Source organism: Bombina bombina, chromosome 7 (genome assembly GCF_027579735.1).
Source record: "Bombina bombina isolate aBomBom1 chromosome 7, aBomBom1.pri, whole genome shotgun sequence".
NCBI classification, from domain to species: Eukaryota; Metazoa; Chordata; class Amphibia; order Anura; family Bombinatoridae; genus Bombina; species Bombina bombina.
The window spans coordinates 407,276,969-407,302,814 of NC_069505.1; the positions used below are offsets into that span (position 1 = coordinate 407,276,969).

At 40.2% G+C, this 25,846-nt stretch overlaps 1 protein-coding gene across 5 annotated transcripts in view; it reads right to left on the reverse strand.

Moving 5' to 3' along the window:
• Window positions 1–445: 445 nt before the first annotated feature.
• The window catches only part of ECM2 (extracellular matrix protein 2), an 84,999-nt gene continuing 59,598 nt past the window's right edge, over window positions 446–25,846 (reverse strand). For all 5 annotated transcript variants that reach the window (XM_053721184.1, XM_053721180.1, XM_053721179.1 and 2 more), the window contains 2 exons: window positions 11,653–11,979; window positions 446–2,419 (listed from right to left, as the gene is read on the reverse strand). In XM_053721184.1, the coding sequence (XP_053577159.1) occupies window positions 2,251–2,419; window positions 11,653–11,979 (496 nt within the window). In that variant the 3' untranslated portion in view covers window positions 446–2,250. The remainder of the gene's footprint in view (window positions 2,420–11,652; window positions 11,980–25,846) is intronic.

Consider the following 25,846-nt stretch of genomic DNA (forward strand, 5'->3'; position numbering starts at 1 on the left):
GTTGTGAGAGTCTACAAACCCACCCATTTTTTGGTTGGTGGCGGTAGTTTTAGTTAGCACTTCTTTCCCTACTATCCTTCATCTTTCTATCCTTAGCTATACATACTACTGGGTGGAAAGGGGAAGAAGGAGGGATACTTAAATCTCTGGTGTGGGGTGTCTTTGCCTCCTCCTGGTGGCCAGGTGATGTAATTCCAAAGAGTAAGATCTTGTGGGCTCTCACAAACAAGAAATAAATTAATTTATCAGATAAGAATACATTATGTTTTTTAACCTTTTTGAATGTTTGAATTAATTGATATTTTACAAAGACTTTAGCATTTCTGAGAATATTTGTTTGCATCTTCCTGAAACACATTTTTAGAATTTATTTCATTATTTTGCAACCTCTCTCCACCAACCCCCCCCCCCCCCCACAAAAAACACAACAACCAGTCAGTCCAAATTTATTTGCAGATTATTTTATATATTTAAATAGTTAGGAATGCTTAGGTTGAACATGAAGGTTTCAGCTATGTCTAACCTAGAAAGACAAAGTATAAAGCAAATGTATAAAAGAATGCACCAAAGCTATAAAACCAAGAACAAAATATAAACATAAAAGCTAATTGTACAAGAGAACTGACGCATTTTGTTGATTAGTGGTTTTGTTGCAACAATTCCTATAGATATAGACTATATGAATGGTCATTTAAACAACACCATATATTAATTAAAAAATATCTCTTAAATTAGCCTGTTTATACTTTCAAAGATTTCCCTATTCCACGTCTACTGCAGCACCATCTTCACTGTCAAACAAGAAGGGACTGTTGCCTAAGCGCTGCACTTTGGTACTGACCATATACAGTGATTCATAATGATGTTGGGAAAGCCAGAAATGCAGGAGGTGCGGAAATGATTTTATTAACATGTACAGCAAACGATTCAATTAGAGGGACATAGAAAATAAACTTTGTTTAATGTATAAGTTCCAGTCCCTTTATTGTAGTGTATGGCCTAGTGTCACCAACATTTGTGTAACTTAAAATCTACTTTTATTTTTATTTATTTGTTTATTGGCTCAGACGATATGACCTCTAATTGGCTTTATTACATTCAGCCTACATTTAGAAAAGAAAAATATAAAACGTAAATTTGATGTCAGATTATAAAAGTAGAAAAAAAGTGGTTAAGTTTGTCCGCAGGCCGCAGCCAATCCAGAGCCAATACTTGGGTAATTCTAGGGAGCATGTTTTGGAGGGAGGTGAAAACAACAGAGGCAGCAGGGACTTAACCACTTTTACATGGAGAAAGGAATACATTTTTTGGGAGTTAATTATAACTGATGTTTGAAAAGTTTGAATGTTCCTTTAACACATCACTTATATGCCCCTTTAGTGGACCTTATTTTGGGGGGAGCATTTTAACACGGTTATGTCCCTTTACATGGGTAGTAAACACAGATTTAACCCCAAATAAAATGTTTAATTACCTTTAGTTAAAACAAATATTGTAGCACACATACTTTTATTTAATTTCCCTGCCATTGCTAAGATATCTTTTAGCAAATTGTGTTTTCCCTGCTCCTCCCAGAGGAATTAGAGACCTGGAGAGCATACTACAGTTATGATAAAACTGTGTGTATAGGACAAGTCTCAATTTTCACCTTTAAGGAGACAATGTTTGGTTGCTGCGCAGGAGACCAGGGACATGAATTCCTCCTAGCTTTTCAAGGGGTGTATCTTCGGACTGCTAAGCTTTTAAAATATTTCTTTTGCATGCAAATACTTTTGTTGTTCAGTTGTCCAGGCATAGACAAATTTACTTTTATGCTTCTTTAATTACGGGGACCAGCCCTGAATAAATTTTTTACTTTTCCACTCAGCATAGTAACAATTCTGTCTGTATATAAATTGGTTTGGAATGTACAAATTAGACCATCACTCTGTGCAGCCTAAGCAACAAATATTTCATTTAGGAATTGTCTGGGGATATTCCTCCAAAATCTGGAAACATTTTCCAGTCTAAATACAATAGCTGCTATAATAAAATTGACATATAAGTAGAATATTTACAATCCGTGGACACTAAAAACGTCTGCAACCGTGTATTCTTGGTCTTTTTAACTTGAAGCTAAATTCCCTTAGAGACTTTTGTTTCAAAAGACAAACTTTTTACAGTTATCCTTTACGCCCTTTAATTTTTACACCATTTTTACAAACAGTGTAATAAAATGTCATTCTCAGTTTGTGGAAATGGAATATTTTGTTACTTCACCTTCTGGGGTTTAAGTATAACACTTGAATATGAACGTATGCAGGAAAACGCGTAGGGTGATATTTCTCTTGTATTGATGTAATTGTTTTCAAGGTGTAAATACTCTATGTTCGAATCCCTTTCGTCCTCAGAACTGCAGATACAGTTTGGAGAGACAGACCTGCATATAGACAAGAATATGTTTTATTAAATCTCTAAAATATGGTAGTGATTGTTTTGTTGCTAAGGCAGGGTTTGAGATATTTCTCTAAAATCTAGGAAGCAAAGAAATCTGTCTACTAGATTTGTGGCTGTACACAAGTTTATTAATCAAAAGAACTGTGCAGGATTGTCCCTACATAAGGGGTAGTAATATGAGTGCAACATTTACCTCCTCTCTTTTCCTTAAAGGGACAGTAAAGTCAAAATTAAACTTTCATAATTTAGATAGAGCATGCAATTTTAAACAACTTTCCAATTTACTTCTGTTATCAAATTTGTTTTGTTCTCCTGGTATCTTTTATTGAAGAGTAAAACTAGTTGGCTCATAAGAGCTCAGGAGTGTGCACGTGTTGTTGGTATTCAATGGCAGCAGTGTTGGGAACCATTGTATAACAAATCTACAAATGGTGCAAAACACTGCTGCTATAGTGTACTAAAGACACGTGAACACTCCTGAGCTATTATGAGCCAACCTAGTTTTACTCTTCAATAAAATATACCAAGAGAACAAAGCAAATTTGATAACGGAAGTGCATTGGAAAGTTGTTTAAAATTGCGTTCTATGGGTCCTATTTATTAAGGTGCAAGTGGACAGGATCCAATATAGCGTATCATGCCCGATGCACATCTATAAATGCCGACAGCATACGCTGTTGGCATTTATCATTGCAAAAGCAGTTCTGGTGAACTGCTTGTGCAGTGCCGCCCCCTGGAGATTCACGGCCAATCGGCCGCTAGCAGGGAGTGTCAATCAGCCCGATCGTATAGGATAGGGCGGATGGATGTCTGCGGCCTCAGAGCAGGCGGACAAGTTATGGAGCGACCGCTGCTTCATAACTGCTGTTTCCGGCGAGCCTGAATGCTCACGCGGAAACAGGGGCATCAAGCTCCGTTCGGCGCTTGATAATTTGGCCCCTATGGGGCATATTTATGATTGTGCGAGCGGACATGATCCGATATAGCGGATCATGTCCACTGCACATCGATAAATATCAACAGCATACACTCTCTGCATTTATCATTGCACCAGGGGGTGTCAATCAACCCGATTGTATTCGATTGGGTTGATTTCTGTCCGCCTCCTCAGAGCAGACAGACAGGTTATGGAGCAGCGTTCTTTAGACCGCTGCTTCATAACTTCTCCGTACGGAGCTTGATAAATATGCCCCTATATCTGAATCATGAAAGTTTAATTTTGACTTTACTGTCCCTTTAACTTTCTACACAGCACAGGCCTCTTTCACTGTAAGAAATAGTGTCTAGGTCCTTAGAACTAGAATTTATTCACATTAATATTATGCACATTCTGCTGGAAATTGTGGATTTTAGGCACCATTAAAACAGTGGTTCAGTCAACATGTAAAACTCTGAGCTTCAATTTAATGGTTCTATGATAGTAGGAGCATTGGGCAACATTATTAACATATTATCCGGAACCAGGCCAAGTTTTTAAGGTGCCACAGATGCCTTGGCATGGCTCATTGAGCTCCTTTACAAAAGCAAAATGATACACTGACACTGTGTAACAATGTAGTTTTCTCCAACATAGGTGTGTCCGGTCCACGGCGTCATCCTTACTTGTGGGATATTCTCTTCCCCAACAGGAAATGGCAAAGAGCCCAGCAAAGCTGGTCACATGATCCCTCCTAGGCTCCGCCTTCCCCAGTCATTCTCTTTGCCGTTGTACAGGCAACATCTCCACGGAGATGGCTTAGAGTTTTTTAGTGTTTAACTGTAGTTTTTATTATTCAATCAAGAGTTTGTTATTTTAAAATAGTGCTGGTATGTACTATTTACTCTGAAACAGAAAAGAGAAGAAGATTTCTGTTTGTAAGAGGAAAATGATTTTAGCAACCGTTACTAAAATTGATGGCTGTTTTCCACACAGGACTGTTGAGAGGAATTAACTTCAGTTGGGGGAACAGTGAGCAGACTTTTGCTGCTTGAGGTATGACACATTCTAACAAGACGATGTAATGCTGGAAGCTGTCATTTTCCCTATGGGATCCGGTAAGCCATTTTTATAACAGACAGAAAAAAAGGGCTTCACAAGGGCTTTTTAAGACTGTAGACATTTTCTGGGCTAAATCGATTTATATATAAACATATTTTATACTCCATAGCCTTGAGGAATTATTTTAATCTTGGGAATTTTGTAAAATAACCGGCAGGCACTGTATTGGACACCTTATTCTCTAGGGGCTTTCCCTAATCATAGGCAGAGTCTCATTTTCGCGCCTGTATTGCGCACTTGTTTTTGAGAAGCATGACATGCAGATGCATGTGTGAGGAGCTCTGATTCATAGAAAAGACTTCTGAAGGCGTCATTTGGTATCGTATTCCCCTTTGGGCTTGGTTGGGTCTCAGCAAAGCAGATACCAGGGACTGTAAAGGGGTTAAATATAAAAACGGCTCCGGTTCCGTTATTTTAAGGGTTAAAGCTTCCAAATTTGGTGTGCAATACTTTTAAGGCTTTAAGACACTGTGGTGAAATTTTGGTGAATTTTGAACAATTCCTTCATACTTTTTCGCAATTGCAGTAATAAAGTGTGTTCAGTTTAAAATTTAAAGTGACAGTAACGGTTTTATTTTAAAACGTTTTTTGTACTTTGTTATCAAGTTTATGCCTGTTTAACATGTCTGAACTACCAGATAGACTGTGTTCTGAATGTGGGGAAGCCAAGGTTCCTTCTCACTTAAATAGATGTGATTTATGTGACACAAAATTTAGAGAAAATGATGCCCAAGATGATTCCTCAAGTGAGGGGAGTAAGCATGGTACTGCATCATCCCCTCCTTCGTCTACACCAGTCTTGCCCACACAGGAGGCCCCTAGTACATCTAGCGCGCCAATACTCCTTACTATGCAACAATTAACGGCTGTAATGGATAATTCTATCAAAAACATTTTAGCCAAAATGCCCACTTATCAGCGAAAGCGCGACTGCTCTGTTTTAGAAAATACTGAAGAGCATGAAGACGCTGATGATATTGGTTCTGAAGGGCCCCTACACCAGTCTGAGGGGGCCAGGGAGGTTTTGTCTGAGGGAGAAATTTCAGATTCAGGAAAAATTTCTCAACAAGCTGAACCTGATGTGATTACATTTAAATTTAAGTTGGAACATCTCCGCGCTCTGCTTAAGGAGGTGTTATCCACTCTGGATGATTGTGAGAATTTGGTCATTCCAGAGAAACTATGTAAAATGGACAAGTTCCTAGAGGTCCCGGGGCCCCCCGAAGCTTTTCCTATACCCAAGCGGGTGGCGGACATTGTAAATAAAGAATGGGAAAGGCCCGGTATACCTTTCGTCCCTCCCCCCATATTTAAAAAATTGTTTCCTATGGTCGACCCCAGAAAGGACTTATGGCAGACAGTCCCCAAGGTCGAGGGGGCGGTTTCTACTCTAAACAAACGCACCACTATACCCATAGAAGATAGTTGTGCTTTCAAAGATCCTATGGATAAAAAATTAGAAGGTTTGCTTAAATAGATGTTTGTTCAGCAAGGTTACCTTCTACAACCAATTTCATGCATTGTTCCTGTCACTACAGCCGCGTGTTTCTGGTTCGATGAGCTAGAAAAGGCGATCAATAATAATTCTTCTTCTTATGAGGAGATTATGGACAGAATTCGTGCTCTCAAATTGGCTAATTCTTTCACCCTAGACGCCACTTTGCAATTGGCTAGGTTAGCGGCGAAAAATTCTGGGTTTGCTATTGTGGCGCGCAGAGCGCTTTGGTTAAAATCTTGGTCAGCGGATGCGTCTTCCAAGAACAAATTGCTTAACATTCCTTTCAAGGGGAAAACGCTGTTTGGCCCTGACTTGAAAGAGATTATCTCTGATATCACTGGGGGCAAGGGCCACGCCCTTCCTCAGGATAGGTCTTTCAAGGCCAAAAATAAACCTAATTTTCGTCCCTTTCGCAGAAACGGACCAGCCCCAAGTGCTACGTCCTCTAAGCAGGAGGGTAATAGTTCTCAAGCCAAGCCAGCCTGGAGACCAATGCAAGGCTGGAACAAGGGAAAGCAGGCCAAGAAACCTGCCACTGCTACCAAGACAGCATGAGATGTTGGCCCCCGATCCGGGACCGGATCTGGTGGGGGGCAGACTCTCTCTCTTCGCTCAGGCTTGGGCAAGAGATGTTCTGGATCCTTGGGCGCTAGAAATAGTCTCCCAAGGTTATCTTCTGGAATTCAAGGGGCTTCCCCCAAGGGGGAGGTTCCACAGGTCTCAATTGTCTTCAGACCACATAAAAAAACAGGCATTCTTGCATTGTGTAGAAGACCTGTTAAAAATGGGAGTGATTCATCCTGTTCCATTAGGAGAACAAGGGATGGGGTTCTACTCCAATCTGTTCGTAGTTCCCAAAAAAGAGGGAACGTTCAGACCAATCTTAGATCTCAAGATCCTAAACAAGTTTCTCAAGGTTCCATCGTTCAAAATGGAAACCATTCGAACAATTCTTCCTTCCATCCAGGAAGGTCAATTCATGACCACGGTGGATTTAAAGGATGCGTATCTACATATTCCTATCCACAAGGAACATCATCGGTTCCTAAGGTTCGCATTCCTGGACAAGCATTACCAGTTTGTGGCACTTCCGTTCGGATTAGCCACTGCTCCAAGGATTTTCACAAAGGTACTAGGGTCCCTTCTTGCTGTGCTAAGACCAAGGGGCATTGCAGTAGTACCTTACTTGGACGACATTCTGATTCAAGCGTCGTCCCTTCCTCAAGCAAAGGCTCACACGGACATTGTCCTGGCCTTTCTCAGATCTCACGGATGGAAAGTGAACGTAGAAAAGAGTTCTCTATCTCCGTCAACAAGGGTTCCCTTCTTGGGAACAATAATAGACTCCTTAGAAATGAGGATTTTTCTGACAGAGGCCAGAAAAACAAAACTTCTAAACTCTTGTCAAATACTTCATTCTGTTCCTCTTCCTTCCATAGCGCAGTGCATGGAAGTAATAGGTTTGATGGTAGCGGCAATGGACATAGTTCCTTTTGCGCGCATTCATCTAAGACCATTACAACTGTGCATGCTCAGTCAGTGGAATGGGGACTATACAGACTTGTCTCCGACGATACAAGTAAATCAGAGGACCAGAGATTCACTCCGTTGGTGGCTGTCCCTGGACAACCTGTCACAGGGGATGAGCTTCCGCAGACCAGAGTGGGTCATTGTTACGACCGACGCCAGTCTGGTGGGCTGGGGCGCGGTCTGGGGACCCCTGAAAGCTCAGGGTCTTTGGTCTCGGGAAGAATCTCTTCTACCGATAAATATTCTGGAACTGAGAGCGATATTCAATGCTCTCAAGGCTTGGCCTCAGCTAGCAAAGGCCAAGTTCATACGGTTTCAATCAGACAACATGACAACTGTTGCGTACATCAACCATCAGGGGGGAACAAGGAGTTCCCTGGCGATGGAAGAAGTGACCAAAATCATTCAATGGGCGGAGACTCACTCCTGCCACTTGTCTGCAATCCACATCCCAGGAGTGGAAAATTGGGAAGCGGATTTTCTGAGTCGTCAGACATTTCATCCGGGGGAGTGGGAACTCCATCCGGAAATCTTTGCCCAAATTACTCAACTGTGGGGCATTCCAGACTTGGATCTGATGGCCTCTCGTCAGAACTTCAAGGTTCCTTGCTACGGGTCCAGATCCAGGGATCCCAAGGCGACTCTAGTAGATGCACTAGTAGCACCTTGGACCTTCAAACTAGCTTATGTATTCCCGCCGTTTCCTCTCATCCCCAGGCTGGTAGCCAGGATCAATCAGGAGAGGGCATCGGTGATCTTGATAGCTCCTGCGTGGCCACGCAGGACTTGGTATGCAGACCTGGTGAATATGTCATCGGCTCCACCATGGAAGCTACCTTTGAGACGAGACCTTCTTGTTCAAGGTCCGTTCGAACATCCGAATCTGGTCTCACTCCAACTGACTGCTTGGAGATTGAACGCTTGATCTTATCAAAGCGAGGATTCTCAGATTCTGTCATTGATACTCTTGTTCAGGCCAGAAAGCCTGTAACTAGAATTTACCACAAAATATGGAAAAAATATATCTGTTGGTGTGAATCTAAAGGATTCCCTTGGGACAAGATAAAAATTCCTAAGATTCTATCCTTTCTTCAAGAAGGTTTGGAGAAAGGATTATCTGCAAGTTCCTTAACGGGACAGATTTCTGCCTTGTCTGTGTTACTTCACAAAAAGCTGGCAGCTGTGCCAGATGTTCAAGCCTTTGTTCAGGCTCTGGTTAGAATCAAGCCTGTTTACAAACCTTTGACTCCTCCTTGGAGTCTCAATTTAGTTCTTTCAGTTCTTCAGGGGGTTCCGTTTGAGCCCTTATATTCCGTTGATATTAAGTTATTATCTTGGAAAGTTTTGTTTTTGGTTGCAATTTCTTCTGCTAGAAGAGTTTCAGAATTATCTGCTCTGCAGTGTTCTCCTCCTTATCTGGTGTTCCATGCAGATAAGGTGGTTTTACGTACTAAACCTGGTTTTCTTCCGAAAGTTGTTTCTAACAAAAACATTAACCAGGAGATAGTCGTGCCTTCTTTGTGTCCGAATCCAGTTTCAAAGAAGGAACGTTTGTTGCACAATTTGGATGTTGTTCGTGCTCTAAAATTCTATTTAGATGCTACAAAGGATTTTAGACAAACATCTTCCTTGTTTGTTGTTTATTCAGGTAAAAGGAGAGGTCAAAAAGCAACTTCTACCTCTCTCTCTTTTTGGATTAAAAGCATCATCAGATTGGCTTACGAGACTGCCGGACGGCAGCCTCCTGACAGAATCACAGCTCATTCCACTAGGGCTGTGGCTTCCACATGGGCCTTCAAGAACGAGGCTTCTGTTGATCAGATATGTAAGGCAGCGACTTGGTCTTCACTGCACACTTTTACTAAATTTTACAAGTTTGATACTTTTGCTTCTTCTGAGGCTATTTTTGGGAGAAAGGTTTTGCAAGCCGTGGTGCCTTCCATCTAGGTGACCTGATTTGCTCCCTCCCTTCATCCGTGTCCTAAAGCTTTGGTATTGGTTCCCACAAGTAAGGATGACGCCGTGGACCGGACACACCTATGTTGGAGAAAACAGAATTTATGTTTACCTGATAAATTACTTTCTCCAACGGTGTGTCCGGTCCACGGCCCGCCCTGGTTTTTTAATCAGGTCTGATAATTTATTTTCTTTAACTACAGTCACCACGGTATCATATGGTTTCTCCTATGCAAATATTCCTCCTTTACGTCGGTCGAATGACTGGGGAAGGCGGAGCCTAGGAGGGATCATGTGACCAGCTTTGCTGGGCTCTTTGCCATTTCCTGTTGGGGAAGAGAATATCCCACAAGTAAGGATGACGCCGTGGACCGGACACACCGTTGGAGAAAGTAATTTATCAGGTAAACATAAATTCTGTTTTTAAAGGATATAGTTGAATCGATGTGAAGATCCAAGTGACCTTGAAAGGAAAGGGAGATACATTGCAATAGCGAAGTTTCATTTAGTACATATAACAGGTGCAGCAGTCAGGACCTTACCTTTGTGAGAGCTAATCACATTTTATCAAATCCCATCCAGAAACGAACAACAGACAAAAATTGCAAGTTAAAATTTTAATAGAACATTAAAAACAAACTGACTATTCACAGAGGAAACACTGCAGTTCTACGGATAGGAGAAATGCAGACACAACTCAGCTTTCACCCCCTGATCTTGGAACTAACGTCAGGTAGTGTAACAGCAATTTCCCCGTCTCTGAATAGCGTGATAGTCTTGTTAAAAATATCTCCAACGTACGTTTCACCAATAGTTTGTTTGGCTTTTTCAAGGAGTAATCTTGTGTTTTTTTGTCCTTCATTTTAAACCACCTCTTCTCTTCCAATTGGTTAATGGCATTGCCAATGAGGGTCTGTGCCTTTGCCATATTTTAAAACTTGTGAGGTAAAGAAAAGTACAAACTTCTCATCATATTAACCAGCTATGTAAAATTGAAAAATTGGACTACATCCTTTAGAAATTACACAACACACATTATTACAGTGTCAGTGTATCATTTTGCTTTTGTAACATTTTAATTATATTTATGAGCACTCACTGCTAAAGTGTTCTTTTATTGTGTTTTATTAAACTCTTTGTTAGGTGACTTTTAGGGACTGATTTTCAATTTATCTGCCCCCCCCCCTCCCACACACATACAAACACACACACACAAAGGCACAAAGACACACACACACACAAAGACACACACACAAAGACACACACACACAAACACACATAAATACACATACACACGCACACAAAGACACACGCACACAAAGACACACGCACCAAAGACACACACACACAAAGACACACACACACATACAAACACACACAAAGACACACACACACAACTACTCTTATGGCAATATCTGATCACTATTTAGAACGGCTTTTGTGTGTGCCTGTATGTTGTTTAAATAATGACCAAGAGAGGAGTTTTGAAGGGTAAAATCTGATTAGGGCACCAGTGAGTTTTGTCTATAGCCGCAGATCCTTTTAGAATCTAGCAACATCCTGCCTACAACACAATGTGCAGCAGTAGTCCAGAATGTTTTTTTTGAAAGTAGACACTAATCATAGCAGATATTTGTATAAAAAATCTGAGGAACAAATACAAATCTGTGTCTAGATAGAACTTTAGATAGATAAATAGGAACATTGGTTTATTGGTATTATGAGAGGTTGTAGATTTTCTGTTCTATTTATTTACGTTAAAGGGACATGAAACCCCAAAAAAAATTATTTCATGATTCAGATATGAGAATACAATTTTAAACAACTTTCAAGTTTATTTCTATTATCAAATTTGTTTCAGTCTCTTGGTATCATTTGTTAAAGGAGCAACAATGCACTACTGGTATCTAACTGAACACATGGGTGAGCCAATGACAATCGGTATATATTTGCAGCCACCAATCAGCAGCTAGGACCTAGGTTCTTTGCTGCTCCTGAGCTTACCTAGATAAACCTTTCAGCAAAGGATAACAAGAGAAGGAAGCAAATTAAAAATAGAAGTAAATTGGAAAGTTGTTTAAAATTGTATGCTCTGTCTAAATCATGAATGTCTAATTATGACTTTACTGTCCCTTTAAGTTCCTAGAAACATAAACTATTGTTCATAGCCTTGTGTTGAGGTAATGTTTCCTACCTGATTTTATTGTTGTTGAGTCTGAGAATATGAAGATCTTTCATATCTTCCAGTCCAACTGGAACACTCTTCAGCTCGTTGTAATCCAGAAATATTTCTCTTAATGAGTGATAAGCCCCATGGAATGATATTGGGTCCATCCCATCGTTGTCAAGCTTGTTGAAAGAAAGGTAGAGGTATTCCAGCCCCGGTGACATGTGTGCAAACACATAACCTGGAATCCTCTCAATTTCATTTCCAACGAGCACAAGGTGTAGCAATGATTTCGGTAAGTAGGACGGTACATGAACAAGCTTGTTGTAAGAAAGATCTATTGATTCCAGATTCCTTTGTATTTAAAAAGAGAGAGACTGAGGTGAGAATGATGTACCTAAATAATAAAATCCATTCATAGCAATATGTCATTATTCATTTTTTTTCTCAAACACACCTGCTTTAAAACATCCCTGTTGTCCTTTTTACCCATTAAAGACTTTTTGAAAGGTATAATCTGCCACTGAAAGTATGTACATTTTATTTATAAAGTCTTGACAATATGTAAAGACTTGTATGTTAATGGAATGCTGTATTGTAAAATAGGTTTTTGCCATTTTTTGGGCAGATTACAAATGGAGTGCTAATACCAGCGCACGATAATGTATGATGGTATAACAAGTTAATCGCAATTTGAACACAAACTCTCGTTTGCATTGCTAGGAAGCATTGCGCTCATGAGAGTGCTCTTCCATAGGCTTCTATGGGAGCTTTGTTCTTATGCCGCCAGAGACGGCATCAGAAACTTGCGCAGCAAAGGAGGTATGTAGCACAGTGATTGGCAGCATTTTTAAATATATACATGTATATTAATATATACCTATTTATATATATATATATTAATATGTGTATAAATACATATAAGCATATACATATACAGTATATTTACATTGCGGTCTATGGGAACACACAGTTCCCATAGACCGCAATGTAAAGGCACTTTTCAGTGCTGTTTTTTTTTCTAACACCTCACTCCTGACAATTTTAAAGCCCTAAAACTGCGTTATTTAACCCTCTATAGTGCTGTCATTACAAGTTTTCAATTCAAGCACTGTTTTGACGTGCTCGTGCACGCTTTCCCCATAGACATAAATGGGGAGAAGGTGTCAGAATAAACACCTGAAGCGTGGAATGAATAGCTCCGTAACGCATCCCAATTGATGTCTATGGGGGAAAAAAGTTATGTTTAAACCTAACACCCTAACATAAACCCCACGTCTAAACACCCCTAATCTACTGCCCCGACATTGCCAACACCTACATAATTTTATTAACCCCTAATCTGCCGCTCCCGATATCGCCACCACCTAAATAAATCTATTAACCCCTAATCTGCCACTCCCAATATCGCCGCCACTATACTAAAGTTATTAACCCCTATTCCACTGCACCCTAACATCGGCCACACTATAATAAATATATTAACCCCTATTCCGCCGCTCCCCGACATCGCCACCACTAAATAAAGTTATTAACCCCTAAACCTCTGGCCTCCCACATCACTACCACTAAATAAACCTCTTAACCCCTAAACCGCTAGCCCCCCACATCGCAACAACCTAAATTAAACTATTAACCCCTAAACCTAACATAACCCTAACACCTCCTAACTTTAACATAATTAAAATAGAGCTAAATTAAAGTTACAATTATTAACTAAATAATACCTATTTAAAACAAAATACTTACCTATAAAATAAACCCTAAGCTAGCTACAATATTACTAATAGTTATATTGTAGCTAGCTTAGGTTTTATTTTTATTTCACAGGTAAGTTTGTATTTATTTTAACTAGGTAGACTAGTTAGTAAATAGTTATTAACTATTTACTAACTACTACCTAGTTAAAATAAATACAAACTTACCTGTGAAATAAAACCTAAGCTGCCTTACACTAAAACCTAACATTACAAAAATAAAAAAACTACCATTACAACCCCCCCCCCACTAAAATTGAAACAAAAACAAAAAGCTACCATTAAAAAAATAACAAACAAAACTTAAAAGGGCCTTCTGTAGGGCATTGCCCCAACGTTAACAGCTCTTTTGCTACAAAACAAATCAAACACCTAAAACCTAATCTACCCATTGCCCTGAAAAGGGCATTTGTATGGGCATTGCCCTTAAAAGGGCATTCAGCTCTTTTATGAAATGCCCAAGCCCTAATCTAAAAATAAAAACCCACCCCAAAATGAAAAAATACATTACACAAAATAACAAACAAATTATCAAAAATAATAAAAATTATTCCTATTCTAATACCTATTTAAAAAAACAAAAACAAAATAAAAAAAAACTAATCTAGAATAAACTACCAATACCCCTAAAAGGGCCTTTTAAACAGCTCTTTTACCTGAAAAAAAATAGACCTACTAACATTACAAACCCCCACAATAAAAAAAACTATCTAAAAAACCTAAGCTACCCATTGCCCTGAAAAGGGCATTTGTATGGGCATTGCCCTTAAAAGGGCATTTAGCATGTTTAGGAATAGCCCAAAACCTAAACTAAAAAAATCACTAACCCCCGAAGATCCACTTACAGTTTTTGAAGTCCCGCTTGAATTATCTTCATCCAGGTTGCGAGAAGTTTTCATCCAGACGGCCTCTTCTATCTTCATCCAGGTAGCAATGTCCTCATCCAGGCAGCGAGAAGTCTTCATCCAGGCGACCTCTTCTATCTTCATCCAGATGGCATGTTCTATCTTCATCCCAGCGGCGCGGAGCGGGTCCATCCTGAAGACATCTGGCGCGGAGCATCCTCTTCATACGGTCGCCGCCATATACTGAATCTTTGATGCAAGGGACGCGATTCAAAATGGCGTCCCTTGCATTCCTATTGGCTGATTTGATTTTGGAAATTAAAATCCGCCAATAGAAGGAGAGCTACTGAAATCCTATTGGCTGTTCAAAACAGCCAATAGAATGAGAGCTTCTTAAATTCTATTGGCTGTTCAAATCAGCCAATAGAATTTCAGTAGCTAAAGTTAAATGGACAGTCTACAATTTTTATTGTTTGAAAAGATAGATAATCCCTTTATTACCCATTCCCTAGTTATGCATTACCAACACAGTTATATAAATATACTTTTTACCTCTGTGATTACCTTGTATCTAAGCCTCTGCAAACTGCCCCCCTTATTTCATTTCTTTTGACAGACATCCATTTTAGCCAATCAGAGCTTGCTTACTAGAACTCCACGTGTGTGAGCACAGTGTTATCTATATGATAAATGGGAACTAACACCCTTTAGTGGTGAAAAACTGTCATAATGCCCTGAGAGAAGATGCGGCCTTCAAGGACTTAGAAATTAGCATATGAACCTCCGAGGTTTAGCTTTCAACTAAGAATACCAATAGAACAAAGCAAAATTGGTGATAAAAGTAAATTGGAAAATTGTTTAAAATTACATTCTCTATCTGAATCATGAGTTTATTTTGGACTAGACTGTGCCTTTAAACAGCTCTTTTACTAGAAAAAAACTACAAAGACCCACTAACATTAAAAACCCCCACCCCCAAACCCACAAAATAAAAAAAACTATCTAAAAAACCTAAGCTACCCATTGTCCTGAAAAGGGCATTTGTATGGGCATTGCGCTTAAAAGGGCATTTAGCTTGTTTAGGAATAGCCCAAACCCTAAACTAAAAAAAAAAAAAACACCCAAAAACCCTTAAAATTCAAATTAGCCAATAGGATGAGAGCTACTGAAATCCTATTGGCTTTTCAAAACAGCCAATAGGATGAGAGCTTCTGAAATTCTATTGGCTGTTCAAATCATCCTATTGGCTGATTTGAACAGCCAATAGAATTTCAGTAGCTCTAATCCTATTGGCTGATTTGAACAGCCAATAGGATTTAATAGCTCTCATCCTATTGGCTGATTTGAATTTCCAAAATCAAATCAGCTAATAGGAATGCAAGGGACGTCATTTTGAATCGTATGAAGAGGCGCCGAATGTCTTCAGGATGGACCCGCTCCGCGCCGCTGGGATGAAGATAGAAGAGCCTGCCTGGATGAAGACTTCTCGCCGCCTGGATGAGGACTTCGACACCTGGATGAAGATTGTTCAAGCGGGACTTCAAAAACTGTAAGTGGATCTTCAGGGTTAGTGATTTTTTTAAGGGTTTTTGGGTGTTTTTTTTTTTTTTTTAGTTTAGGGTTTGGGTTTTATATGCTATGAAATTAAATTACAGATTTCCTGTGGATATTTAGAGTAAGGGTACCGTGACTAATGTGTACTTCTGGAAACCGTCTAGGACCTAGAACTATGCGACCTCATTTTTATTTTTGCACAAATAATATCCCACCAGATGGTAATCAGAGGAGACAAGTCACTAAAACCTGCTTAGACTTAAGGTGCTGTCTCTATGAAAGTGTATATAAGAGCATTTAACAGAGAGGAGCCTCTATACTAGTTTTGAAGTAGAGAAGTTAAATGGGATAAATAATCCAAGGCTGTATGGCGTAGTAGTTTATCAGGTGCCATCTGATGGTAGTGATAAGTGAAATATGTAGCGGACAGGAGCCGCCCAAAATAGGGAACGAGGGGGGAAAGTAGGCAGCGGGCAAGAGCCACTCGAGATGGGGGAAAGAAAAGGGGTTATACTATCTGGAAGGGTTATAGAATATGAGGGAGGGGCTGTTTGTACCACAAAGTAGTAAAAAGGGGGGAACTCTGAATATGCTATCTAAGTAGACACTACACCGGGTGTATATACTGCAACACTGGTGTATCCTTCATAGCTATTATAGTAGGAGGTATTGAGATCTTGGAAAAAATAGGTGTAAATGTATATCATAGGGTGTGTTCTGACTCTATAGAAACTATTATAACTAGATATTTTAAGCTAAAGTGGCATAGTTAGCTAAACTAAGTTAGTGGAGGTCAGTTGGTATTAAGGGCAGGTAAGTTGTATACATATAAGCCTAGTATGTCTGAATAGATGTATATTAGGTGTCTGTATAGAAATATTTATATCCCCAGTAGAGGGCATGATCTCACCTAATTAGACAGGGAGAGATTTAATGGCAGGCATGAGCATAAATATGGAAACGTTTGAGCAGAAAAAACAACCATATAGATTACAATAAAAACCTGTTGGAACTAAAGAGCCCCAGAACTAACTTAATGGGATAAGAACACATAGGTTAATAAACATTCATTTCAACTATGATATGGTAATGGAGGACACCTCCTAACCTCCTGTGTCGTATGGGGGAGAAACAGGCTAACATGAATGTTAATGTCATAAGTTCTCCAGAAACGGGTGATGGGGTGGTCTATCCTGGAGCTGTCATAAACAATAGTCTCGTTATCCCAAACCTCTCTTTGGAGGGTGAGGTAATCCAGTGAGGGGATGAGGTGGTAACCTATCTAGACTGTGATCCAGCCAAAAGATCAATAAGCGCCATTTGCCATACAGCGTAAGTGATCTTAGTCCAATATATGAGCTGCGGAGTATGTGTTTCATGATGTCTGCGATGTATGTGATTGTCTCTACAGTCTCCCATGGTGTTTGGTACTATCTCAGTGGTTCCCGAGGTCTTCCTGTACAGTCGGCGATCCGTCTCACCAACCTGGGACGTAGTTGCAGAGAGCTCTGGTGAGGGGCAAGTGAGCTTGGCGGATGTGAGGTGGCTAAGCAAGGGCGCGGGAGATACTAGTTCTCTGCGGTAAGGAACAAGGTCCGGTTGTTCTGTTGTATCTCTTGACCGACTCTCAGGGTCTGGGTCGGGTAAGTAGGAACCGCTCTCATCTCCGTGTGTCATGTCATGTAGTAAATTGATGTCTTCTGTGTCCGCCATCTTAGCCGAGTCGCCTTGCTCTCTATCTCCGGTCATTCTGATGATATCTGTGAGATCTCTGAAGTAGCTGGTCATTCGATGATCTAGGCCTTTCAATAGTGCCCATATCTGAGGGGTAAGATCTTCCTCCATATAAAGCTGAGGTCTGTATGGTATTAAATCCTTTAGTGATATCAAGACGAAAGTATACTCTCCCGGGCAGCCCACACACCGGAAGAGGGGGGGGGTAAATGTTATTGCGATATAGGCCACAACGCTCCGAATTTACGATAATTTTGGTAGATCTAGAATCAGGGTTACTTCTTCATGTAGTTTAGGTGCTATTTATGTAAAAAGCTTGAGATGTTCATACAGAAGTTAACTGTTTCTGGAGATTAGGTTCGGAGCTACACAATTCTGCGTCTTCTCATGCCTGTGGCTTGGTCATGCCCCCCCATACTTAGTTTTTTTAATTTGACAGGTAAGTTTAAATTTAATTTAAGATAGAGAAATTGTAATTTTAAAATAAAGTTAGGGGTGTGTTAGGTTTAGGGGTTACTAGTTTAATTTAGTATATTGCGATGTGGGGGGCTTTCGGTTTAGGTGTCAATAGGTTTATTATAGTGGTGGCGGAATTAGGGGTTAATAACTTTAGTATAGTGGGGGCGATGTGGGCGGACGGCAACTTAGGGGTGAATAATATTTAAATAGTGTTTGCGATGCGGGAGGGCGACAGTTTAGGGGTTAATAACTTTAGTATAGTGGCAGTGATATCGGGAGCGGCAGATTGGGGTTAATAACTTTAATATAGTATTTGTGATGCGGTAGGGCCTCGGTTTAGGAGTTAATAGGTAGTTTATGGGTGTTTAGTGTACTTTGTAACACTTTACTTATGAGTTTTATGTAACAGTTTTGTAGCATAAAACTCATAACTACTGCTTTTATATTGCGGACGGATCTTGTCGGTATAGGCTGCAACGCAAGCTTTTTAGCCTAACCGCAAAACTCGTAATGGCTGCGCTATGGAAGTCCCATGAAAAAACATATTTTTTACGTGTGCAGGACTGACGCTGAGTTACAGGCTAACAGGCTTGCGGTACAGCTATACCGACAAGACTTGTAATTGCTGCTGTGTTGTTTTAACGCTGAAATTACAATTTTTTCAGCATTAAAACACGAACGCAAAACTTGTAATCTAGGTGCTAATCTCTTATTAATTTTCTGAGCGCTAATTGCTACCACGAGGACGTGGTCGCAATAACCAGCCGCTTCTAATGGCCGGTTACTCATTGCACTCCCACAAATAGGCAAATTTGCCTGTTTGCAGGAGCACAATAATTTCGCGCTCCACTTTTAATCTATCCTAAAATCTTATCTCTTATCTTATCTCTCTCTATACACAAATGCCAATACTTCGGTGCTGCAATTTTTTTAGTAATTGCTAGAATATACCAAAAGGTGCAATATCCAATACTTTTAATGCTATGTGGTTTGTATAACATTAATTGGGAAAACATTAAAGGGACAATGTACTCGGGTAAGAGTTTATTACATACTAAGCAACTGCAGAAATGCTATTTTAAACGCTATCTACCCCCTCCCCTGAGAGGTTTATTTATACTGCTGCCTTTAATTTACATAGTGTGCCTATAGAGAATACTGGGAGCAGTTTCATATGAGAAAATAAAGTTAAAAAAGCTGATTGTAAACAATGTAATGACCCAATCGGGTACAATGGACAATTGGAAATACATTTAAAGGGAGAGACTGTAATACTTTCCCTTTAAAGGGACTCTGATTGCTTGACCATCTGCCCCTAACTGGCCACAATAAATGAGCCAGGATAAACAATACTAAGTAAATTTGCTGTGTTAAAGGGGCATTCTAGTGCAAATATTATATGTTCTGATTTATCAGAGCTGATATCCTGACCCTGAAAAAGTGGCTACAAACTCTCACTTCACAAAGCTAGTGGCTCCCAACCAGAACACGGCTAGTCGGCAGCAGGTTTAGTAGTGGCATATACCCATCAATCATTGCAGGAGAGCTACAATGCTTGTGGCTTATAAACAGGACTTTACCTGTGTGTTTAACCATTTTTTGCACAAGCTAAACACATACGTAACTAGAGTAAGTAATGCAAAAATAAAATGGTCTGAGAAATTAGCATGCCATGATTGCATCAGAATATCCCTTTAACCTCTGCAAACATTTAGTACTGGGATTAGAATTAAAAATGTAAATGCACACGGGTGTGCACATGTATTAGCAAAAATGCTTCTAGTAAAAAAAAAAAAAGCTGTTTCAAAAGTGTACTTCACAGTCTCGTCAAAATTAAACTTTCATGATTCAGATAGGGTATGCAATTTTAAACAGGTTTCCAATCTATTCAAATTTGCTTTGTTCTTTGTTGAAAGCTAAACCTAGATAGGCCCATATGCTAATTTCTAAGGCAGCCCTTGAAGGCCGCATTTTATCTGAATGCATTTTGACAGTTTTTCCACAACTAGGGGGCATTAGTTCATGTGTGTCATATAGAAAACGTGCTCGCGCCTGTGGAGTTACCTAGGAGTAAGCACTGGTTGGCTAAAATGCAAGTCTGTCAAAAAGAACTGAAATAAGGGGGCAGTCTGCAGATCATGACAGAGGTAAAAAGTATATCAATATAACAGTGTTGGTTATGAAAACCTGGGGAATGGGTAATAAAGGGATTATCTATTTTTTAAACAATAAAAATTCTGGAGTTGACTGTCCCTTTTTTTTTTTTTTTTTTTATATATTTTTTATTGAAGTCATAAACAGATACAACCAAAGATTATGCCCCAAAACATTTGCAGAAGAGTGCATATACAATATTGTTAGATAAATGTTACAATCAGAACCCTACAGTAAGGGTATAATATATCCATACAGCACACGTAATGTTATAAAATTTGGGCAGTTTACAATAAGACTTCAGTTTTATAATAAGAGAAATTACAATAAAACAGAAATTGTCCTCCCTGGACCATATAGCAAGCGAATTGGAGTGTCTACTCAGATATAATTAGGGTCAGGGGGGATTAGCTTTATAGTTTAAAATGGAAGGGGAGGGATGCAGCGGGCAAGAGCCGCTCGAAATATAATGGGGGGAGGGGGGGATGGAGGGCGGAGCCAGCCAGGATATGAATCTTATATTAATTATTATCGGGACTCTAAATGAGCATTAGTTTTAATTGCCAAGTAAACTCTTAAGAATATCTAGATAGGGTATAAATTGGGGTAGATAATTAAAGGGATATAGTGGTGAGCCCTCATTAGTCTCATTATGACCTAAAGACGGTGCTTTATATACCAGCATGAATCTTGGGACCAGGGATATGAGGACTAGAGTAGAATGAAAGACAAAACACAACGGTATCATGACCAACATTAGGGATTAACTTTCGATAAAATGTATAGGGATAACTCCCAACACCATTAAGCGGAGAGGGGGACATTAGTATGTATAGTACATGGGGGATTTCCAGGTGGGCCCCTCCCCTAGGGAGTTACCAGCTATAGGCGATGTGGGAGAAGGAATAGGGGTATGACCCACAGGCAACCAGTACCGGCGGGAAAGGGAGGGGAGGAGCCCACCAGAGCCAAAAATTTTGTATTAATATTAAACTCAACATAAGCAATGTCATATCCTAGAAACATAAATATAATAAAGCAGAGGCATAGCATAATTCCATAAACAGTTATAAAAGCAAAGAGTATTAAATACAGTAAGTGTACCCACTAGCGCCTAAACAGATACAGATCTTTGCGGGCGAAGGAAAAAACAAACTATGTCTATATCTTAGACAGTCGGTGAAGGCTGCATTTCTTTTACCATCTTGGTGCGACTAGGGGTCCCTAAAGGGAATGCGTCACTGGAGGTTAGCAGTATATACATGGATTAATAGCTAGTATGAACGCATTATAACGTGCTTAAGGAGAATTCAGGACATATGGGTTTGCGACATAACTAGTAGGTTATATGCTGTTCAACGAAAACCCTATCATGGGATAGGTGGATATATCTACTAGGTAATTATGGGGGGTGTCTGTAGAGCTATGCAGGGACTCTAGATAGAGTTTATTAAAAGTATGTACTAATGTAAGGGTCCATCTATAGGTGACTTTAAGTGAACTTAATCTTAGAGTGATGTCTTGGTAACTACATGGTATATACAGAGGAGGGATGGATATGGAACTTGTCCTGCTCAGACCAGATAGAGTGTATAATAATTAAATCAAGCTATAAGCTAGTTGTTATCAGAACATCTTAAGGCAGCGAAAACAGACAAAAATAGTTTGGTAAGGAGCAGGTCCTCAGGGTGAAATACTGAAAATAATTGAGCAATTATAACAGCCTTGAAAACAGTATAGGACTGATGAGGTTCAGTGCTAGATGAGTGGTCTTCAGATAAAACACAGGTACTCTTAGGGATAAAACAAACCTACTTTAAAGTAAGATATAAAAAACTGCTAGTCAGAACAACACATATTAACAAACAACTTTAACCAGAGTACTGGTGATATAATTGACTCCAGGTAGCCAATCGAGTATAATCTATATTCTATGGGGAGTAGTTTAGCCAAAGATAGATAATAGCCTTATGTGGTATGGCTCTTCTCACAAAATTAAGGAATGAGCTGTAGCTAATTAACTACGTCTATGTGTAAGAGATCAATGCCAGGCACAATGGCGTCTCTAGTTTAGGTGCTTTAGGTATTTATGCTAGCAATTTAACACAACCAATACAAAACATAAAACATAACATAACACATAAGGGGTACATAAGAGCTAAATATGAGTAAATGTGAAAGCAGTCTGTTAGAGAATGCAATTTTCCAATGATGCTGTGTAGGTCTGCCGCTACGTTACCCGATACAACAGGCAAAGAACAAGAGTACAAGAACAGTTTCTTCATCCTCTGCCAAGCGATGCAGACATAAATTACATTGCAGGAGATGTCATAGAGAATAGAACAAAAAACCTGTGTATAACAGAGCTAATAACTGCAGCCAATAACTTGACTGCAGTTTCCAAGCTATAGGGGAACATCGTCAGCAAGTAGTTTGTGTCTCACAACTAGGACAAAGTTAGAGAGTTAACGGACCGGAGAGGGCTGACCCGGCTCCGGGTACCGCTTCACAGATATCTCTGTCTCACCCGACACCAGCCCGTGGGGGCCATTGGATAGGCTGAATGATGTCAGCGGCTGGTTGTCGTAGTCTCCTAAGACCCTGATGTTGTGCGGAGGCTATTAGGCAAAAGTTATTATTGAAGAAATTGGATATCCGTCGAATCAGTGAGTCATTAGCATAGGAATGACCGGGACTACGACCTGGACAGCTCTTCCAAGGTTTCTTCTGGGCCCGCTGCAATCTTATAGCAACAGGAGTGAAATGATGACCAGTATCTTCATTGCCGCAATCAGAAGTGGTGTCTGGCATCTGGCATAGCAGTGTCATTGCGGCTCCTTGTTGCGTATTAATATGGGCTGGAAGTAGCTGTGTATGAGCTTGGCGGTCCTCTCGCTCCGGCAGTTCCGCTGTAGTCGTCTCTGTGCACTCAGCGCCATTTTGAATAACATTTTTCAAGCTAGTGAAGTGGATAGTCATACGACGATCCATTTTCATTAAGAGGTCTCTGATCACGCCATAAAAATCCCCCATGATGAAAGGACAGGGCAAATGATTCTAGGGCGAGTAAAATAGTCTGTAGTTAGATTAGAGTATATGCACAGCGAAGTGGAGGTTGTCACTGCGTGGATTCACTCGGTAGCACAAGTAGTTCCCAAACCCAACGGCTACCAAGTTAATGTGGAGAGGCTAGATCCCTGGTAGTAGGGCTGATGCGCAGTTGTTTCCAAAGATGGCGGCTTACACTATGTCGGAGACGTAGTGGGCCAGATGATCTTTATGCCGTTAAGCTGTCTATCTTCTTGATATAATGTCCAGAATAGACTGCCTCATGTCCTGAGGCTAATTTAGGATGTCACCTAAGTAGAAAAAAAATATTTTGCTTGCTTTAAATATTAGCTTATTTGATCCATTATTAGGAGCTCTGAGAATACATGTCCTCCTGCATCGGCTGCTGGCTCCGCCCCCGACTGTCCCTTTTAAGTATGCTCCGTGCACCATCATTTTAAACACAGTACTTGCTCTGAAAGCCTAAGGTGCTTGTATCAATTTACATAATGTATATCATTGCTGACATGATGCAACCCCCATTGGCTTTCTGAGCAGCTGCAGTATTTAAAATGATGGTGCACTGAGAATAAATGCTAACACTAAAACAGTGATATCTTTTTTTTTTTTGCCAATATCTGTACATTGTAAATATATTTCAATTCCAAGATGTAATTCCTCTATGTACATTTCAATTTTGACCGGAATGTCCCTTTAAGGCAAGAAGAACTTTAAAGTAAGATCTTAAAACATACTGAAACCGATACATTTTTTGCAATTTAATTTAGTAGATTTTTACCATTTATTCCCCCAAATATAATAAAAATTTCACTCCACTCTTAAAGGTATATGATATCCAAACATATTCTTTTGTAATTCAGTCACAGCATACAATTAGAAAAAAAACTTATTATCACATTTTCTTCTGTGTTGAAGAGACACCTAAGTAGGTGTCTGGATCACTATGTGGCATGAAATAGTGCTACCATATAGTGCTCTTGCAAATGGGTAACATTCTTGCAAAACTGCTGCCATATAGAGCACCAGACACGTTCACACTGCTGAGCATGCGTCCCTGCATTTCAACAAAGGATGCTAAAGAACAAATACAATTTGGTGATAGAATTAAATTAGAAAGTTGTTTAACCCCTTAACGACCGAGGACGTGCAGGGTACGTCCTCAAAAAAAAGGCAGTTAATGCCTGAGAACGTACCCTGCACGTCCTCTGTGTGGAAAGCAGCTGGAAGCGATCCTGCTCACTTCCAGCTGCTTTCCGGTTATTGCAGTGATGCCTCGATATGGAGGCATCCTGCAATAACCGTTTTAAGCCATCCGGTGCAGAGAGAGCCACTCTGTGGCCCTCTCTGCACCGGAGATCAGTGGCTTACAGCGTTGGTGGGTGGGAGCCGGACCGGGAGGCAGGTGGCGGCCATCGATGGCCCTAGTGGTGTGGAGGGGGGCGGGATCGTGGGCGGGGATGCCAGGGGGCGCGCGCTGATGCGCGCGCGTGCACGGGAGGGTGGGGGCGGGCGCGTGCACGGGGAGGGAGCGGGTGGGAACCGCTACACACAGAAAAAATAGTGTAGGAAAGTGGAAAAAAATAGTATAAAAAAATAAACAAAGCGTATAATAAAGCAATCAGTTAGGTGGTGGGGGTTGGTCTGTGGGGAGGGGGAAGCTACACTACAGAAAAAGCGGGCAAAAAATTTAAAAAAAACATTTTTTTGCAAACTGGGTACTGTCAGACAGCTGCCAGTACCCAAGATGGCCCCCAATAAGGCAGAGGGGAGGGTTAGAGAACGGTTTTGGGGGGGATCAGGGAGGTTGGGGCTAAGGGGGGGGATCCTACACAGTAGCATATGTAAATATGCTAAAAAAAATGTTTATTATTTTTAAAAACCCTTTTATTTTAGTACTGGCAGACTTTCTGCCAGTACTTAAGATGGCGGGGACAATTGTGGGGTGGGGGAGGGAAGGGAGCTGTTTGGGAGGGATCAGGGGGTGGGATGTTTCAGGTGGGAGGCTGATCTCTACACTAAAGCTAAAATTAACCCTGCAAGCTCCCTACAAACTCCCTAATTAACCCCTTCACTGCTAGCCATAATACACGTGTGAGACGCAGCAGCATTTAGCGGCCTTCTAATTACCAGAAAGCAACGCCAAAGTCATATATGTCTGCTATTTCTGAACAAAAGGGATCCCAGAGAAGCATTTATAACCATTTGTGCCATAATTGCACAAGCTGTTTGTAAATAATTTCAGTGAGAAACTGAAAGTTTGTGAAAAAATTTGTGAAAAAGTGAACGATTTTTTTGTATTTGATCGCATTTGGCGGTGAAATGGTGGTATGAAATATACCAAAATGGGCCTAGATCAATACTTTGGGATGTCTACTAAAAAAATGTATATACATATCAAGGGATATTCAGGGATTCCTGAAAGATATTAGTGTTCTAACGTAACTAGCGCTAATTTTGAAAAAAAAAATGGTTTGAAAATAGCAACGTGCTACTTGTATCTATGGCCCTCTAACTTGCAAAAAAAGCAAAGAACATGTAAACATTGGGTATTTCTAAACTCAGGACAAAATTTAGAAACTATTTAGCATGGGTGTTTTTTGGTGGTTGTAGATATGTAACAGATTTTGGGGGTCAAAGTTAGAAAAAGTG